This window comes from Lepeophtheirus salmonis, chromosome 1 (assembly GCF_016086655.4).
Source record: "Lepeophtheirus salmonis chromosome 1, UVic_Lsal_1.4, whole genome shotgun sequence".
Lineage (NCBI taxonomy): Eukaryota > Metazoa > Arthropoda > Copepoda > Siphonostomatoida > Caligidae > Lepeophtheirus > Lepeophtheirus salmonis.
The window spans coordinates 41,001,747-41,016,977 of record NC_052131.2 but is presented as its reverse complement, the minus strand read 5'-3'; the positions used below and the strand labels follow the sequence as shown (position 1 = coordinate 41,016,977).

General features: G+C 33.2%; 1 protein-coding gene across 1 annotated transcript; it reads right to left on the bottom strand.

Moving 5' to 3' along the window:
* Positions 1-235: 235 nt before the first annotated feature.
* LOC121116219 (uncharacterized) lies at positions 236-15,003 on the bottom strand. Its single transcript, XM_040710498.2, has 3 exons — positions 14,785-15,003; positions 1,171-6,313; positions 236-1,100 (listed from the first exon to the last, which is right to left on the bottom strand). Exons 1-3 carry the CDS (start codon positions 14,909-14,911, stop codon positions 236-238), a joined length of 6,135 nt encoding a protein of 2,044 aa, XP_040566432.1. The 5' UTR covers positions 14,912-15,003.
* Positions 15,004-15,231: the final 228 nt, after the last annotated feature.

Sequence of the window (15,231 nt, the reverse complement as noted above, 5' to 3'; positions counted from 1 at the left end):
GAAATATTGTCTTTAATATACATACATGTTATGTATAAACTCCTTTACTACAATTTATTTAAATTACACGTGTTATAATAAGTTAGAATATGGTAATTTGGAATAATACATACTTATATACAATGTTTTCAAAAAATTTAAAACTGCCACGTAATACATATTAATATTAATGTTTTATATCACAGATACTTAACAAAGAGAATAGCAATTCATGACCAATGCAGGGATTACTAAATTAATTTAATGATAATTGTAGAACTGCTTCTTGAAGAGGATTCAAAAGTTCTTTTAATAAATGAGTCTGGTGGTCCTTATTATAAACCTTCTGAACAAAAGGTTCTAGCACTTCTTGATCCTGTGGAGATACTTCAAATTTGGAATAATAAAGTCCAGTTCTAGGTACAAAGGATGTCTCGGATGAATCCATTCGTTTAGCAGCAAAATCTCTTCCAAATATATCACTAAATTCTCCATGCTCTGGGAATCCCTCGCCAAAAGATTCTACTTCTGATTCCTTTATCCAGTCATTAAATCCTATGCCAATACCATGGAAATTATTGGAGCTTTCTGTCATTGTGGTTCGTTCTCCTGGTGGGAATCGAGGAGCATTTTTAGGATCATATCCTTTAGAAAAGTAGGCCTCCCATCCCTGAAAGTCTTTGACATCCCAATTATCAGGTCGAAGAAGACCATGAAGCTCCGGAAGAACCTCACTTGATGACGAAAAGGCTTTGTGGGGATGGTAATTTAGTTTTTTATTTGGAAAGGAAGGCTTCGCCCTCTGGTATTGTGAGGGTGGAGGGGCCTGATAGCTTGGACTTGAATAATTAGGTTTATTAACGACAAGAACAGATTTGGGTGTTGGACGTTTAGAAATGGCATAATTTGGAGGCCGTGGTGAGGGTCTTCTTACAATGTGAATTGGAGTTGATTTTTGAATATTAAGGTTCAAGTCCCGAGCGTCATCATAGTAGTAATCAAAGTAAACATCTTCACTATCATAGTCAATATCAGAGGCGTGTGTTCGAGGAGGTAACGACTTTAAAATAGATTTGTCTTTATAGGTCTTTGATGGATATATTATAGGCGGTTTTTGACTCCTGACGTATGTTTTTAGCGGAGAAGTAGGTTTTTTTGTAATTTGGAGATGAGTTGAGGGACTTAACTAACGATGAAGTCGTGGATCTTATATTTGAAATGGGGCGTACATAAGACTTTGTCACATGTGAGTTTGCGGTGGTGTATTTAGGATATCTCGTAGGATACCTTGTTTGAGGCAATTGTTTTGGGTTTTGCGTTGTGGCCTTTTGTTGATACTGACCATTTCTACCATGGGATGATAATGATTGTCTTTCTTGTTGCTCTTTGCTTAAGGATCTATTATTAGAATAGTGCTGTTGTTTTGGAGTTCTATTACCATTCTTTGATGCATATGGCCTTTTTCCTTTTGGTTTATTTTTCCTTCTATGATAATGTATACGACCACCATTCTCATTAAACTTCGGCTTTAAGCTGGTACTTCTATGTTCCGTCATAGAAGCTGGTCTATATTCTTCACCTAAGGCTATATTAGGGATTTTATCATCCATTAAGTGGTGTTTACTATTATATTTGTGGAATACTTTAGTTGATCGAGAAGTAGAGGACTCATTAAATTCATTACTCCCAGCATTGTGTTCGTAATACTTGTTCTCTTGTGTTTCAAGGGATGAACCATTGGATGAGTATTTCGGAATTAATCTCTCTTCAGAGATCGGGGCATTATTTAACGGATCTCTATGATTTATAGAATAATTTTTACTATTGTTATCGGGACTAAGATTTTTCTTACTATAGTTATGGTCCTTCGGTCTATCAATATCACTTTGGGGATCGGTTCTATGCACATCTTTGTTATAAGTAGATTGATCAAACGAGGGATTTATTGACTTAGGAGTGGTAGAATAGCTGGTCTTTTTAGATTTATATTGATGAATGGACTTTAGATCATCATTTGGAGGACTGTAGCTAACACTGGATGCATTATTGTCATGTCCTCTATTATTCTTACTACTTGTTTTAAAGTCTTTTGGATTTAAAGGTTTATCTAACTTCTTAGATGGATTAGGCGGCTGATATTCAAGGATTGAGGATTGATAGGGCAATTTTGGAAGTTGGGCTTTATTTGGTACTACTGGGTTTTGTATTTGATTATGATTATTATTTGATGGAGGCCTGTAACCTTCACTTGGTCCTGGATTTGAGGGCTCTTTATCGAATAAGTTGTTTGATGGAGTATAATCTAAGCTAGGTAATAGATGAGGGTTAATTGTCGAAACCTTGTTGAATTGATCTGGGGAGTGATATTGATTTCCAATATTTTTGGGGCTTATTGTAGGGTTCAGTGAAGGATTATAATTTCCATTGCCGTGAGGTTGTACATTTGAAACATTCTGGGTCTCCTTATTTGAATGAGATGAAAACTCCTTATCATTAACGTCTATCGGTGGATTGTATAGAGGATCAGGAATAGATTTTGGTGATAAGGTTTCTCTGTTTTTAAGGGAAGGAGGAACTTCATTTACTTTAATCGGTGGATTGTAGCTATCTAAGGAAGGCAAAGGTTGAGGATGAACTTGCTCTGGTGAATCTTTTTCACTTGGCAGGGGACTATAGTCATTATTCAGAGTTGGAAGTTGATCAGGAATTACTTTTTGTGTTTTAGGAAGGGTTGAATAATTGGTAGTAATTGGATTAATGTAAGAAGTAGAAGGTTGAGTCTGTTGTACAACTTTTGACTGTGTTTGAATTACATTTTTTGTAAGTGAGTATTTATCATTTCCTGAAGAGGCCTTGGATAAATGTTTCGATTTAGAGTTTGTAGAATTGGGAGGTGGTGTAATATAGCCAACAATATTGGATACCTCGTTGGAAGGAGGGCTCTGAGTAATTATTCTAACATTTGATGGAACGTAATTCTTTTGAACTACAACACTTTCATCTGCATTTTCAAATGAATGATGATATTGTAAAGGGACTGAATTACTGGAGGATTGAGCTTTTTTATCATTTATAATGGTTGGTGTGTATGCATTATTTGGAGAAGAGCTCTCTACACCCAGAGGCCGAACATATCCACTTATTTCACCAGAAGTGTTCAAGCTATCCAAAGATGTTGGAATGGAGGAAGGCTCCTTGAAATTAGTCTCTTGATTTTGATTTTTTCCCTCCAGCAGTAAATTAATTAAGAGATTGACTGTTTGTTGAACCGTTCCACCTGAATCTGAATTGCCAAAAGAGAAGGAATATTTACTCTTATCAGTATTGTACGGATGTATTTCTATAGTTTGAGGTGTTGTTGAAACGGGATTAACTGTTGTCAGATGACGTATTCTCGGGATTTCTTTGGTTCTTGATGGATTTAGTTGGTTTCGAGTTAAAGACTTATAATTTGTGAAAAAGGATCCGTCAGGCTGAATAGGTTCAATATTAGTAACCAGAGGTGCTTCTGGGACACCATATTTATTAGTATCCAAAGAAATTAGAGGTTTTTTTGGTTTGTCTCTTTGAATTGGTCTATAGTTTGTAGAGAAGAATCCTTTCTGCTCAATAGTTTCGATATTAGTAACTAGAGGTGCTTCTGGGACTCCATATTCATCAGCACCAAAAGAAACTAGAGACTCTTTTGGTTTGTTTCTTTGAATTGGTCTATAGTTGGTAAAGAAGGATCCACCCTGCTGAATGGGCTCAATATTAGTAACAAGAGGTGCCTCTGGGATACCATATTCATCACCCAAAGAAACTGGAACTATATCTGGCTTGTTTCTTTGAATAGATTTATAATTTAGAAGAAAGTCCCCATTTTCGTTCAATGGCTGGAAATCTGTTATTATTGGAGCTTCAGGCACTCCATATTCATCAGATAAAATTGAAGATGGACGCTTCACAACATTATCAACAGAGTGATCATTACGGTTGAAATTTTTCTGAGGCTTACCATATGTTCCTACTGTGACTGCATTTGGATTAACGTTAATCAAAGGAGTAACTGGAGTATGAGTCGTTGAGGGTATTAGATAATGGCCATGTCCATTACTGATAAAAGAAGTTGAAGAAGGGATTGTAGTAGGTTTCGTTGTGAATAACAGAACTGGATCGCGAGAAATTGTAACATAAGGTTTCCTGGTTTTAGGATTAATTGTATAACTGGCCTCAGAGCTATAGTAAGTGGGCACTTGTGTCACCGGGTAGTGAAGATACACAAAATTATCCTTATTTTGCTTAATGTTAGAAGAGGGTTTGAGTTCCGTTGGCCTATTTTCATGGAATGAAGGTTGCTTTGCGTGATTTGAACCAAGATTGATAAAAGCTTTAATTGGCTTTTTTATAGTGGGTTTTTTAGTAGTGGTCGTAAATGAAGAAGAAGGATTGTACTCATACTTAGGCTTACGTGATGGCTTCGGAGTTCTCAAAAAGGGATTTTTTGTAGTGGTTGTTGTAGTAGAGGAGGAATAACTTGGAAGCTCAACCTGTGATGATGGAGGAATCTCCACTAGATCTGGAATATGTGAATGTGAAGGAATTAATTGTTCGAATGAATTCAAAGGTGTAGATACATAGGATGGGAGAACGTTTACTGATGGTCTTAGTGTTGTTGAACTCATAAGAGCACTGTCAATAGGAGATGGACTGAAAGTAGATGAGTGGCTAACTCCAATATACTTTGGCCACTTTTTTTTCTTTTTTTTGAGAATAAAAGTGTCAACAACATTTTTAATGGGTTTCGTGAGAATGTCAAATGGCTTCAGAATGAAGTTTTTAACCTTTGGATCAATTTCATGAAAGATCCTATCGATATCATCATGTGTATTGTTGGTGAAACTATCATTTGTAGAGGATGGATAACGCGAGTTGACTCTTGTCCTTCGTACTGTAAATGAATTTGTGGTTGTGCTGGGAGTATTTCTTACTTTGAATCTACGATAGTAAGACTTTGGTCTTTTTCTATCACTTGATCGGTAACTGGGTGTTTTTTTTGTGATTATAAGATCTTCAAAGGATCTGATGGTCGTGGACGCAGAAAAATTGTTCCTTGGAGTTCGAGTTGATGAATCTGAAGATAATTTTCGAACTCGTCGTCTATTTTGGAATGAGGACCTCGTAGTAGTCACGTCTTCTTTTCTAATATTATCTCTTCCTCTCAACAAAGAAAATGGTGCTGTGACTCTAGAGGATCGGATGGTGTACTGCCTATATTTATTTGGTGGTGTAGATTTTGACTTGGTGGAAGTTGAGGAGGAGGGTGTAACGAAAAACGGTTTTTTGTATTTTTTTTGAGATTTCGTGACATAAGATTTTATTTCATTAAGAAGGGGAGTAACGAAAGCAAGGGAGTTCAATGGGGTGGTAGTTCTGGTTGATGAGGGATTCGAAGTAGAGGTTGTGACAGTAGTGGTAGTACAAGCAGTTGTTGATGTGGATGAATGTGATGGAGGGTCTCTAGTTGAGGATTCTGCTAATTGAACCTTTGCATGTAATGGAATTCCTTGAGAATTGATGATAGCGGACTTAATTTCAACTCTTGGAGGCTTATAGTTAGAGGATATGATATCAATTTCTGAAGGAGTAACAAAGGATCTTTTAATCGGAGCTGCTGTTGAAGTTGGGAGAAACACGGTGGTTGTTCTTGTTGTTGATGGATTTGTAATGAAGGATAAGGCTCTTTTGGGGGTTGAACTCCGTCTCTCCACTGCTGGCGTTGTGCTTTTTGTAGAATGCGAAATATGTGCCTTGGAATCTATGTTGGAGACTGGAGTAACAAAGGAGAATTCAAATCGCTTAGTACTTTGAGAGCTCGGAGATATTATGAGTTTTGGAGACAGTGTTGATGAGCTTGTAGAAAAAACTATTGTTGTTGTCGTTGTAGGAGTGGTTGAAGGAGTTGTTTGTATATTTTTTGTAGTTGTTGGTTTAGGATATACTGTTGTAGTTGTTGTCGGAGTCATGTTGGAGGGGTTTGTCTGTGAATATCTTGACATGGAGGTTGTAGTTGTTTTAGGATACCTTGCACTGGATGAGGAAGAAAATTCTCTCAATGGAATGGGGTTCACTGTAGAGGGAGAAGGACTCACAGGAGAGCGAACGAGAACATAATCACTTTGAATTTGATTAGAGCCTGTAAAAATATCAGAAAAGGATCGTGGTGGTCCAAAATGTGGCTTCGTTGAAACACTTCGGGGACTTGTTACATCTAAGTTAAATAGTTTCGCTAAAGGCAGGAGATTAGAAGAGTCTTGGAATCGATTTGAGGGCTTGAACGGAAGGGGTTTTGAGTCTTGAAAGAAACAAAATGTACATTTAAGAAATAAAATAAATTCAATAAATCATGATTTTCCATCAAAAATAATATATAAAGTTTTAATGCGTCGGTGATAAGTGCATTGAAATCGTCTGACATTTGATAAATAAATAAAAAGGTTATATATATATATATTTTGTACAGTACACCTATAGAAATATTTAATTTATTAACATGAAAATAAAAAAAATAGTTGTGTAACGAATTTTTTCCCCGGTTTGGTATTTAGACATTTTTCTAGACCAATGTGGACCGATATTTCGGTCCAGACTGTGATTTTGGGCTATGGATCTAAATTTAAATGTTTTCCAATTATAGACGAATCTTTTCGTCCAAGCTATGGACCAATTCTCTCCTTTACCGGATTTTTGAGTTATACAAATTTTTATTAGGTATGGTCAATATATATATTCTCGTAATATAAAGATGTATATATTTATAAAAACAAAAAACCTAATTAATAATTAAACATGTTCCCCTCCGATTTCCCTGGCAAGTTGAATGTCTTTAGGCATGATTGTCACCCTCTAGGAAGGAATTGCACACAAATTTGTATCTTCAAACAGTCCTACAAGATAAGCCTCAAAAGTTTCTTATATGCAATGATTGCACTAGACTGAAACCTCAAGTCAGTCTTTAAAACTTGAGCAATTTATCTGACAAGTATTTTAAATGGAAGCTTACGAAACTACAATTCAGTATATTTTTGATATTTTAGCGTTCATCTCAAGGCTAAGGTTCCTGGACAATAACGATGATCCTTTTTACACCTCCAGTGGTAAGTGATGACTCACAAGTCACTTTAATACCAATTGCTTCCGAGGAACCTTTCCTCCTCTAGATTTACAGCAGTTTGCCTGGTAGGAACCATTCTTTAAAATTCAGCCACAAGATAAAAGCTACGTCTAAAAATAGCAAGGGTAAAATAAACAAATTCACCCTGGCCAATTTTTTTTTTTTTTTAACCAATCCAGAACGAATTTTTCTTTGAGACCGGTCCAGACCGAGTTTGGTCTATTAAAAATCATTACACTCTCAGAACGGTCAAACCGAATCCCAACACTAAAAAAAAATTTATGAGATTATTTATTTGATCAATCCAATTTGTTACAAATCTTCAAACGACTTGAATTAGTAAATCGTTATTTTAGATTCATTTGCTATTTCAATACCATCATATAATATATATATATATATTATTAACTTTTACTTCTTTCTCAACAACAAGAACAACTACAAGTAAAAATATTGCCGAATCATTCTGTCACATAAAGTAAATGCAAAGGGTGTGTTAGGACTTTTTACACAATAATGAATGCAATACTAATAATGATATAAAAGATTTGCACTAATGAAGTGCACACGTTTAATTAAAATTTCATGAATAAATTAGCCCATTTTCGTTTGTTTATGCAATTCAACGTGATTTCAAACTAAACATCTGCAGTCCATACAAACATCCCAAAGTACTTTATGTAAAATGCTAACCAATCAAAAAAGGTTTTATCAGTTTATAAACTTTTGTCTTTATGATATTGATGGTGATCCAAATAATTGCATCAAGTACTAAATATACTATAAGACATCTTCGTGTTTCGCATAAAAAACAAATGAATTACAAGAAGAATATTATCATTATTAGACGTCATTACTCACCCAAGTGGTGTTTTAATCAAATGGAAGAAGTTTAGCAAAAACAACTGAGATTCTGTCAGATTTCGTATCAACTCTGTAAGTATCCGCGAAGGGAATAATTTAAGAACTGTTTGAGCGTGTTGGCTTTAAAATACTTCGATCGATTTGGAACAATGGAATAAGATGTTGAAAAAAGGATGCACATTTTCCAATCATACAAGTTTGAATGTTATGAGCGTAAACCTTTGAGTCATGATATCATTCATCTTATAATATATATTATATGAAACGTTGCTGAAATGAACCTCGCTGAAAGGAAGCTCGCCCAATTTCGCTGAGATAATACTCGCTTAAATTAATGCGCGCTCAAATAAAGAAGAGACAATTAAAGGATCTATTCTTGTTGGTGTTTCCTCTGAAAGGACTGAATTTTCTCAAGAACAGAAATGAATAAATCTGTCTCTTAGTAATTATAAGTCATTTATAGCTAGGAACATTACTGTATACCGGGTTGTTAGTCTTAATCTATACTTATAGCCGCTCCTGCAAGGTACGCTTCATTTTCTTTGAAGACACCAACCTCCGATGGGGCTACGAGAAATTATGCATCCGATTAAATAAAATACGTCCCGCAGATTTCCGTACGAGATGAAAAGACTCTTCAGTTAATTATTTGTTAATATGAAAAGAACATTAGTGGATGATGTTACATGATCTTTATATGCTAAGATATTTTTTTCTTTTATTGTTCCTAAACAATCAAAAGAAGTATTGTGTATAGGTATTTTCAGTACATGTTACTTTAATTTTAATTCAAATATCGCTGTTAATCATTTTTCCGTTTTATGTAGTACAAACGGTCAGCTCCCAAGATGGAGTTGCCTTCAATTACAATGCAATTTATGACGTTAGTGACAACTCTCTATTGCCACTCAACAACCCTGGTAGAGTGCATATTGACAATTGAACTTTAAGGGCATTTTTGGTTTAAATGTATGTATATACCTTATTTAGTTTTGTTATCAAACTCAGTTTGAATTGAATCTGTTACTTTATTTTAATTTTCAATAATCAGTTAAGAAATAAAGGAAATATTAATGCTTCAAGAACGCTTTTGTTCTTCATATCTCAGAATGCACAAATCTTTAACCTCAAAGCACTCTGTCAAAACCAAATTTATGAAATATTATTTAATCATATTATCATAGACTCATCCAAACATTGATAAAACGCTGTTCTACATTTAAAATTCAATTTGCAATACTAAAGTTCTGTCTAATGTACCTACATACTATGGAATAAATAAGGATGAAAATATCATAGAGTGTGAGGTAAAGGCAGGAGCGAGATATAATGGTAATACTTAATTTAAAACCTTGTCAACATCAGATGCCTTTAGTTCCTGATAGGGATAATGTGGGCAACTGCCTACGGCGGCATGATCCCCCACCAAAAAAAGTATTTGCTTGCATTCATTTCTTCTGGTATTTATTTCAGGGGTGTGCACAGGATTGTATTTTATGGAGGGCCTAATTTTTGCAAAAATTTTAAGGCTAAACACTTTTACAGCCACTAGCTCCATGTTTTATAATTTTGGAGGTAAAAAATGAATTACGACTATTTAAAAACAGAACCTTCTACATTTAAAACAGCATTATTTCTAGGAAAAAATTGTAAAGTTATATATATTTCCAGAGTGTATCAAGAGTTTTTGAATGTTAGCCAAAATGAGATGAAGAAATCATCTTGAGGTCCCCACTAATGAAACATTGGCATTCATTTTAATTGGAAAGTCAATAATATAAAAATGATAAAAGTCATTCAAGTTTGAATATTTTTATTTGTCCATATTTCTTTTTAAAATCCGCATCCAGACTATTTATGACAATCTCATTATATTATCTAAGTGCTCATGAGTAAGTTTAGTACGATATTTATTTTTTGGGATAGTCATCTTAGAGAAAACAGACTCGCATCCTTAATAAATATAGGATCAAACCAGGAAGCACTGAAATCGGTCGTTGGATCAATTTCACTTGTGAATAATTTAATGTAGAGGTAATGGTAATTGATGTAAAGGTGTGCTATAAATATAAAGATATTACCTAGCGCCAGTAGAAACAATTGGTATTTATTGATTCACCCTTTCCCAAGATTAAAGGGGAATACATGTTAGTCTTACCACCTAAACACAATTTAGGTCAATCATAACAACATCAAATGCATTTATTTTAATTTTATTGTTGTTATTAAATAATATTTGGGGGATGTATGAAATGCTCTTGGAGGTCAGACTTGGTCCGTCCACGGGCACCTTGTTGAGAGTCTCTGATTTAAACACATATATTACTATTATTATTTTATTAGGTATTTAAAAAAAAAAAAAAAAAAGAGGCAGGAATTCATCATTCAGAGAAAGAGAGATGTTGCCCCCACGATGATTTATTAAAGAATGAACAAAAAAAGAACGATAGCACCAAACTTTTTTTTCTTTTCTAATCGAAAAACTGTCATTTTTCTGCAATCAATATATCTCCATTGTTAAAAAATCCAACCCCTTGTGTAATTTAAAAAACCTGATGCTGCAGTATACTAATGTAATTTTAGCTGTTTAAGAAGGTAATCAAAGACAAAAATAGTTGATGTCGACATTTCTGCGACCCACCTGGAGGGTGGCTATAATTATAGATCAATTTCAATCCATTAACATAATCTTATTTCTTATATTTTATTACGAAATATTGAAGGGATATTTGTCCTTGGTTCTAACTAGCGGGTGTGTGGATCACATTATATACGTAATCCATGCATCATGTCATTTTCTTCTTAATTTTTTTTAATCAAAATGTCATGTATATTTATATATAGGAGATTAAGGATGGTTTTACATCCATTTGAACGGTATTTGAGGGAGAGCAATAACTAAAAACTATAACACAAGTCAAACAAAAAACTCCTTTAAATTCCATATTCAATTAAAGTAGTACTTGACGTACTGATCCCGTTGGCTCAACCCTATATCAAAGTTAAAAATAAAAATTCAAATCAAGAATTCTCGAAAATCAGATTTCATACGAAGAATCTAATTATAGATTTGATAAGCGCCTCACTACTTCTACAATTAAATATGGAATTTAAAAGATTTCTGAAAAATCAAATTTTCTAAAAAAAAAAAAAATTATCGTTAGAAAGCCTCATTTAGTTATAATCTAAGGGTTTTTTTTCCTTATGAACAATGGTATCCCATAAACTTTTTTCACCTAATTTTTTTATCTGATGCCAATTTTCTATTATTCTTGTCACTTATTGCACGTTGATTGGTTGAATCCAGATTAGCTATTGCTATTAAGCTGTGAGCAATACCTTTCTAATTAATGAAGAATAGTCTCACAGTTTGGAATGAATGAGTGTTACATAAAATTGATTATTTGTTTACTAAGACTCAGAATATTTGCGCCATCTTGCAGTTATGAATGCTTTGGGTTTTTTCATGTTGTATTGGTTCAATACTAGTGTTGAGACTCAAACCGTAGCCAGAATTGTTTGGTTTAATCTTAAGTGATTTTTAAGACCGATTGAGACCAATATTTCGATTCAGACCCTAGTCCGAAATTTGATCGTTTTCAAATCGATTTTTTCGGTCTCAAAATTTAGACCAATTTATTTCCTGTCTCAATCTATGAACTCCCCTATCCGGATTTATGCATTGTACAAACATTATTTATACGACGCATTACACTTCATATGACGTTATTGTAGGTAGAAGTTCACTAATTTGTAACGCAACTAACGTCATCAATAATTCATCTATAGAACTAGTTTAGACATAATTTTAAATGAGACCAATCCAGACTTAATTTTTCTCTGAGACCGGTCTATTAAAAATTATAACGGTCTCATCGAGGCGTACTATTTTGGAACTAGTGTTTAAACTCTGTCCAAGATCGAATTGATTGTCTTGTTCGGTGTTAAGTAATTTTCAAGACCGTAGACCGAAATTTAATGGTTTAAAAAACGTGGACAAAATGTCTCCCTACCCCTGATTTATGAGCTGTACAAATACGATTTATGCAAACCTTCAAAAGAAATTATTGATCCGTTGCTCAGAATTTTGAAACACAACTGTCGTCATGAATAATTTATCTATAGAATCGGTCTAGACATAACTATAAATGAAACCGATCCATACCTAATTTCACTAAAAGTTATAACGCTCTCAAAGCCGTCAAGGGTTTTCAGATCGAGACCAACACAACATCTTTCCCTTTTTGGTGGAAAGGTTGAGAAATCCAATAAAGATTACTATGGATTTTACTCACATTTGGTTTGTGATATATGTGTATATTATTATTTTCGTATAATAGTCCTAGTCAGAAATGAAATATTGGATCCATAAATCAATCCAACTCTGAGTTCCAAGATCTTAAAGTTGAAGAAATTAGCATTTTGATGGATTTGACTATTTCTATGTAAACCAAAGCAATGATAAGCAAGTATAGTGCATCATTAAAAAGTTATCATTTAGCTAAACAAAACTTATTTTAAAACTATTTTTGATTTTTTTATATAAAAAAAGTAAATCATGACCACAACTTTTTCAAGGTTGTTTCCGGCACTGTGGACTCGTGGGTTTGCTATGTTTTCTTAGGGCTGGGACTCATCTAAATTTAGTACGAGTCCGAGACTTTCATTCTGTTTTGTATTATTCATATAAGTTTATTACGGCTCCCTGCTAGTCTGGCGCTAAATAGTCCGTTTGTATTTACATAACTGTGTTCTTTTTTTTTTTTTGGAAATTAAAGAATATTAATATTAATTATTATGTTTTTTACATGGGTAGCTCATTCTTTATTCATAAATTAAACCCTAGCTCTAAAAAAAAATAGTATTGAATGATGTAATCATCAATGTCGAGAATGGACCTAGAATCCGGGGACAAACAGGCTTTGCCCCACTTAACAAAGATTATATTCATTGGACTTATATGCCCCTGCGCACAAATTAGTGTCAATGGGATCGTCGCAAGTGAATGTCGAGCGATTGTTTCCCTACTATGAAATTAATTTTAGGTAACTAAAGATCCTTCTGAATGCAATTCTTTATTAAGAGCCAACTTGGATATGTAAATACTTGTTTGTTGTATTTTCCTTATATAATATTTGTAAATATACATCATCGAAACGAACATCTTTAGTTTTGAAAATAATATTTACCTTCCGTTTTTATGAAAATCCAAACTATAATACTTAAGTTTCTATTACTTATATACTTTTTTATGTGGAGGGACCACTTTGAAGAGAATAAGAGTGTTTTTCATCTTTCTTGTGGTAGTGTTCATCAAGATTGATGGACAGATTTGAATATAGATATTTGAATGATAGATTTGGCGCTTGGATTTGAAATTCCCAGTTAATCTTAAATTTTAAGTTGAACTCGCAACTAATTAAAATTTCAGTGAGTCTGTAGCCCTCGTTGGTCCCATAGATAAATAAATACAGTTATACCTTGACATACGAGTTATATATTTTCTTGTAAATATTGCATTGTAAGTCAATGCAATTTATCCCAAAAGAAATAAGACAAGAAAAAAAACCTTAACGTGGCTCTCACGTTCCTTCGCCAACTCTGAACCTGCTCGTATCCAAATAAAATTCATTTATTGTGTTCTTACTGCATCATTGATTCTATCCATTTTCATTACTGTAGACTGAAGATTTTAATATACTATAGCTTTTTTCTTGGAAAACAAATTTTAAAAATTAAATTAAATTTCAAATATTAAAAATTTTAGAAAATTAAATTTCAAAAACCCACAACTACATACAAAAAATTATATTATTCTGAGAAAAATTTCAAAAATCCATTGCTATTCACAGAAAATAAATTTTGAACAAAATTTAAAATTAAATTTTTTGAAAAAAAATTAACATATCAAATTTTTCGGATAAAAATTTCAAAAATCCATAGCTATTCACCGAAAATTGATTATTTTGAAAAAAAAAAAATTGAAATATTAAATTTTCTAGTAAAAAGGAAACATTATTTAATATTTGGGCAGCCCCTTGAGCCCATCTCCTGCGAAGCCCCTGCTACTTTTGCTATGCCGAACTGCTAATCGAAATCCCTTAGTTTTTGTTTTTTCCTCTTTCTTTTAACCATTTATACTTATAAATCTTTTTAAAACAAGTGTAAAGTGACTCAGGGAATGAGGAGTAAAGATCAGATTTGTACAAGTAATGACTTCATTTATATATGAATTAAAAAAGAAAATAAGGGTACATCGAATATAGACCTTTTTACTAGTAAAAATCTAGTATTACTAGTTACAAGTATTTTTGTAAATATATTCTATTCTAAGTTAATTTATTCATCTCTAAAACACTCAGAGTTGGATTGAGTTATAGGTATATCCAATTTTTCATTTCTCATTAGTACTTCTTTCAATGATGCGACATACAAATTTGAGTCGAATCCGTTTTCTCCTGAAAATTTCTCTTGGAATGACCCATACATATGTAGAATTAAAAGCCTCTAATAAAAAAATGCAAAATGTCTTAGACACATTAATTTAAAAAAAAAAGAAAAGATCATTGATATAAAAAGTTTTTATGTCACTACACGTTGCAAACTGTCCAAATTCTTCATTTAGATAGACTTGCTATTATTTATTTAACGAGGAGACAGTTGGACCACCATTTTATGTTTAATTTATTTATGTATTATATACTGACGAATAAAAAATGATCTCCCTTTTTGACGATTTTATAGGTCACTTTATTTATTTGATAAATATTGAAAAAATACTTCCTTACAAGTAGGTTTCCACTTTGGAGTTGCTCTGGAGGGTTTAGGGGATGGGAAAAAAAGATCCCAGATACCTTGGACTTCCCAAAACAAGTTCATGAGAAGTAACAAGAGATAGAAATGGAGGAGTCTCATATCGAAATACGCCAATAGCTAATGTATCACTTAATAATCCTCTGTTTCTTAAAAAAAGAACTGACACATTCAGAGATCATTCACACTCACTCACTCCTCACGGATCAACTAATTATTCTACATACATTTCAAAGGAAATGAAGAGTTTGAATATACGAAAATAAAAATTAAAATGACCATGTAAACGCTTAACTTCCTTCCAATCGTAGTTCTTATGGTATTACATGACGTATAAAGTGTTTACCGTCTATTGTTTTGTTTCCTGCGTCAGAACTTACGGACTTCAAAAAAGAAGAAAAAAAAATCGTCCTTACATTGGA